Source organism: Vipera ursinii (assembly GCF_947247035.1).
Source record: "Vipera ursinii genome assembly, chromosome: 3".
Classification (NCBI taxonomy): domain Eukaryota; kingdom Metazoa; phylum Chordata; class Lepidosauria; order Squamata; family Viperidae; genus Vipera; species Vipera ursinii.
This window is the reverse complement of record NC_139516.1, coordinates 45,826,041-45,831,818: the sequence shown is the minus strand read 5'-3', so window position 1 is coordinate 45,831,818 and position 5,778 is coordinate 45,826,041. Positions and strand designations below refer to the sequence as shown.

The 5,778-nt window shown below is 39.9% G+C and overlaps 1 protein-coding gene across 2 annotated transcripts in view; it reads right to left on the bottom strand.

Annotated features, from left to right (window-relative positions):
• Positions 1-1,369, bottom strand: part of ETNK2 (ethanolamine kinase 2) — a 34,239-nt gene extending 32,870 nt beyond the window's left edge. The window contains exon 1 of one of the 2 annotated variants that reach the window (XR_014492085.1): positions 1,086-1,368. Coding sequence is in view for 1 of the 2 variants with exons in the window: in XM_083359282.1 (XP_083215408.1) it covers positions 1,086-1,247 (162 nt within the window). In the remaining variant the exon portion in view is untranslated. Of the gene's footprint in view, positions 1-1,085 lie in introns of both variants that reach the window. The other variant, XM_083359282.1, reaches the window with a different exon arrangement.
• Between the last annotated feature and the right edge of the window lie 4,409 nt (positions 1,370-5,778).

The window sequence follows — 5,778 nt, the reverse complement described above, 5'->3', positions numbered from 1 at the left end:
TGAGATTCTTCCAAGAACTGTGTGATTTATAGATTTTTCCTTTTAAGAGTCTCAAAAGATATTGGTGGGCATGGCTAAAGGGCAATTTCCTGCAATCCTGGCTAAGTGCTTTACCTGTGCTGAAGTGCAAAAAGCTGTGAGAAAAAAAATAGGGTGTAGCACAGAAATGCACTCCTTATTCCATCAATTGCTAGAGTCACGAGTGGCTTGTTATTCTGAGATTGGTGTAAAGACAGTACTAGTAAACCAACATATAGATTGGTTTACTTACATACATGCTTTATAAGAGAGTCAATATCACAGAATGAAAAATTGATGGTGGCCAACATTGAAACAGCTAATGTTCATTTTATTTCAGAGGAAGAGGAATGTTCATTCTATTTCTACTTTACAGATATGACCACTGAGTCATAAAAATAGAAATTATAGGAGGCAGTGACTATCAAATCCTTCTCTCCGAACCAAAGACAGTTTGCCTGCAATCACACCTGATGCTTAAACAAGATTAGACTACAATGAACTGGGACGGAAAATCTATCCACTCAAAAATCAATTCCATCTAACCATCAGGTGATTTTGGTGGGTAAATGGCATTCAGCTGAAGGACCTCGCTTTGCATGCCAAACTATGGTCAAGGATTCAAACCCAGACCCATGTACAGAAAGGGTGAAAAAGACCCAGTCTTGGATCACCTTTATAAGACAAGTGACCAGAGAATCCAATGGGTGCCTTAAATCACTACGTTCCTGCGGAAGGTGTGCAGCTAAAGCTTAAAGGAAACAGCTAAGGTGCTGGCTGGTCCATCTTAACAGGGAAAGTCTCCAACTACCAAACCCAATCTCGACCTGTTGAATATTCCTAAAAAAAAAAAAACAACAACAACAAAAAACACCCAAGAGGTGAATTGCGCTTCCTGCATGCCATTTACCACACCCACCCACACCCGCGCGCCCGCCCCTCGCTGTTCTTCCTTCTCCAGTGCCATCGATATCCTACAAGAAGATGCCGAAGAGTCTCGGCCCAGCTGTGCGTTTTTGCCCCCGGCTGCAAGCGAACTCTGCGAACTCTCTCTCCGCCTTTTGTACCTTGGTTTTAACCCGCTCCGTCTCCCATTGTGGTCTGAGCGTTCGGATCAGCTGCAGAGCCCCCGGCAGGACGTTAGTCTCATCCACCGCAATGCTGACTCGCCGGACTGCTGGGTGGCCGGAAAAGACGCGCGCGCTCTCCTCCTCCTCCTCCTCCTCCATGCCCCATCGGCAGCTCAGCCACCACGCGGCTGGCTTCAGGTGCGAGGCAGCGTTAGGGAAACGGAAGAGCAGCCTTTCCCACCAGCAACTCCACCCCCCTCAGCAACGGCAGGCTTGCGAGGTCGCCCATGTGGAGGAGATGGGAAGGGGCTGGGAGGGGAGGAGCCGGCCCCGAGAGGAATCCATGAGTCACTCTGCCTCTGTCGCCGCCGCCTCCTTCCTCCCACCGCACCCCCAGCAAGCCTTTCTTATTGGAACATCCAGGCTGCCCGGATTGTGATGTCAGAGGGAGGAATCGATCGCCGCCAGACCTCAGCAGCCCCTCGAGAAGCACTTGGAAGGCGAGTGGCGGGACACCAGCCAGGCGAGGAGTCGGAGGGTGCCCGCCAAGAAGGTGCTTCTCCCAGCGCTCTTTTTAGCGGAAGCCCCGATTGGCGCTTCCAAGCAAAAGCGACGCAGGCCAACTCGGCTCCTGGGAGTTTCTGGATCTAAGACGCGGGAGGCGGGGGGGGGGGGCGGCGAGAGGGTTGGGGAAAGAGCCGCGACGATTAATTACTGACGAGGGAAAAATATGTCCACCCGGAGCTGTGCTTTTCGGCCTGCAGTCTCTCTGGCTTGTGTTCGCGGTAGGTTGCTCTGAGCCACAAACAAGCCAAATGCCTCGCAGCCTAGTTTGACGTGCGAACCCTGCTGGCGTAGTTAGGTTAGGGTTCAGGGAATTGTGCAAATTCAGAACATGGAGTTCAATGAATATTCATTTAACCATGAACTGGAATATCAGGTGAGCAACTTCCAATATATATATATATATATAGGAATTCCCAGTCCTGGTTCAAATAAATATGTAACGGTTAGTGTGTCAAACCAAGATCCTTTTCACACCTGGTCCTAACTCTTACACAGCATGTTCTTCCCCCTCCCTCCCATACCTAAACTTTAAATTATTCCGTAGTTGTGTTAGTGGTTAAAAATGTGACACAGGTTCTGCCATGGATACAATCTGATATGCTTCACTGACCATTTTGCTGGTCATTTGCCTTCTTTTACAGCAAGGGACGTACACTGGATCATGGAGAAAGCTAGAGAGTTCCAGAAAAACATCTATTTCTGCTTCATTGACTATGCTAAAGCCTTTGATTGTGTGGATCATAACAAACTGTGGCAAGTTCTTAAAGAGATGGGCATACCAGACCATCTTATTTGTCTCTTTTTTATTAAAAAGTTTTACAATACATTTTATCTTTAACAAACAAAAAAGGGGAAAAAAAACCCTCCCATCCCCCTCCCCTCCCATCCTCTTCCGCGTCCCCAACCCTCCCCAACCCCTCCCTCCCTTTCCCCTCCCCCCCACTTCCCAGAGCAGAGTACAGGGTATAAAAATACAAACAATCATAATCTAACTTACGCAAACAATCCTAAACTATTTCGACTATCGAGCTTTAACTCATATAGATAAACTCCAAATATATATATATATATATCATATCAATGATTATTCAAATACAAAATAATACTTTTCAATCTAATACCCAATAAAAACAATCACAAATAAAACAATTTATATCAATTGTCTAAAGCTATGCTTCCTTCCAAGTAAGCTATAAATTCATATTATCCTAATATATTATACAACTTGAAATACCATAGATTACTTTCCAAACTTAAAAATTTTTTATATAATATTACCTACTCCAATGTTGCCCATAAAAATATTACAAATTAGCTTCAATCACAAATAAAACAATTTATATCAGTTTTATAAAACTATTCTTCTATTCAACAAGCTTTAACATACTAAAAACAGGTTTATACAACCTGCCCTTCTCCTAATATATTATACAACTTAAAATACCATACATTACCTTTCAGGCTTAAAATTTTCCATCCAAATAACAAATCATAACCTACAGAATATCAATAAACACTACTACAAATCTTCCCAATTATATTTTCATAATCATCTTAAAACTAAAGCAACACAAAATATTACATAATTATATTATAAGGGTAAAAAATATATCCCCAAATATTTAATCCTTCTAACAATTCCAATTCCCATAATCCTTATTACATTATTATCTCTTGCAATTATGCAACTAAATCTTCAGGCTTGATTCATTCTTCCAGAAACAGCACGCCTCTTCCAATTTTTGGCCTTCTCCAGTGGTGATGAAGTTTGACCCACTCCTGTGACTTTCACATCTGTCTGCATTAACCCTTCAGCATCTTGTGGATTCTCTCTGGAACCTTGAGACTCTCTATCACCTTTTTTCTTTGTAGATTCCAAAGATGGTATGGGGGCTGCTTTTAAAACATTACTGTAAAAATCACGTGCCTGAGTCACCGTGGTAAAACAATGCCTCATACCTTCATAGGTCACCACCATACCCACTGGTATTTGCCATCTAAACTTTTTTTTTTATTATTAAAGAGTTTTACAAAAACAAAATTTTACAATATATCCCCAAATCCCTCCCACCCCAAACCCCCCCCACTTCCCCTCCCCCACTTCCCAGAGCTAAATACAGGATTATAGTTACAGTAATCATATTCTAAATAAAAATTATGCATAATATACAATTAACCAAATTCATAATGCGCTTTAACTCTCTTTTAACATAACTACAAACAACGTACCAATAACAATATCCCACTAAAATCTACTCATAAGCTAAATGGTACTTTTTGGTCCCATATTTGTTTTGAATATAATTTATCCATCTCCTCCAAACTGAAATATATCTTTCCTGTAAATGATCCTTCAGATAAGCAGAAATCTTACATTTCTGCAAGATTCGAAACTTTAAACACCCATTCTTCTACAGTGGGCAAACTATCCTTCTTCCAATATTGTCCCACCAGTAACCGTGCTGCTGTTATCATGTTCAACATCAAGTTAATTTCTTTAACATCACAATCTACAACAATGCCCAATAAAAACAATTGCGGGGAGAACTTTATCTTTCTCTTAAAAATCTTTCGAATGTTCCACCAAATTTTAATCCAAAAAGCTTTTATATTTCTACAAGTCCACCACATGTGAAAATAGGTAGCTTCTAAACTACCACACCTCCAGCATTTAGACTGTACATTAGGATACATATTGGACAGCTTCTTGGGATCCAGATGCCATCTATAAAACATTTTATAAAAAATTTCTCTTAAATTTTGAGCCTGGGTAAATTTAACATTTCTGACCCAAATTATCTCCCAGGTGTCCAGCGAAATTGGTTCCTGAATATTTTGTGCCCACTTTATCATGCAGTCTTTAACCAGTTCCGTTTCCGAATCCAATTCAATTAAAGCATTATATATCCTCTTTATATGTGCACAATTTGAATCTCTAATTTGCTTTACTAAATTTTGATCTGTAGTTGTGATGCCAACCTTTTGATCTGACTTCCACCTAGCTTTAAATTGGGTATATTGAAACCAAGAGTAACTTATGTTTTCTTGTCTTAACTCCTCTACTGGTTTAAGTTGCCAATCATTCCCTTGCAATCTAAGTAGTTCCTTATAAGAAACCATATCCATACTCACTCCCATAGATACGCCCTCTATGGTGTGTCCAGGAATTCCCCAAATCGGTATTTTATAATTTAACTTATAATAATACTTTTTCCAGACACGCAATAAAGCACTTCTAAGAATATGGGATTTAAAAGCCCTGTCTACCTTCTTATCATAAAGCAAGTATGCATGCCATCCATATACCAAATCCCATCCCTCAAGATGAAGTATTCTCTTGTTAGTTAGATTAAGCCAATCACTAACCCAGGTCAAGGCAACCGCATCATAATACAATTTCAAATTCGACGCCTTGAGTCCCCCTCTTTCCCTGGCATCTTGTAAAATCTTGAATTTAACTCTTGGTTTTTTCCCCGCCCAGATAAATTCGTTAATACCCTTCTGCCATTGATCAAGGTTGGCATCCTTTTTCAATATAAGTATCATCTGAAACAGAAAGAGAAACTTTGGTAGAACATTCATTTTAACAACTGCAATTCTTCCCAGTAATGATAATTGTAATTTTTTCCAATTATTTAAGTCCCTTTGTATCTTCAAACATAGTGCTTCATAATTATTCTTATACAATTTTACATTTGAGGCTGCAATATATACTCCTAGATATTTAACCTTCTTCACTATTTCAAAACCTGTTAATTTAGATAACATATCCCTTTCACTCATAGATAAATTCTTGGATAGTATCTTCGTCTTATTACTATTCACCTTAAACCCAGAAACCTTACCATACTGAGTTATAATTTCCATCAAGTCTATAACCAACTGTAACGGTTGGGATGCTGTCACAACCAAGTCATCAGCAAAAGCTCTCAATCTATAATCATTCTGTTTTATTTTAATTCCCTTTATCAAAGAGGACTCTCGAATTTTAATTAGTAAAATCTCTAATGTTAAAACAAACAATAATGGTGATAGGGGGCAACCCTGCCTTGTACCTTTTTCAATTTTAAAAGTCTCTGTTAATCCCCCATTAACTATAATTTGTGCAGTTTGTTGTTGATAT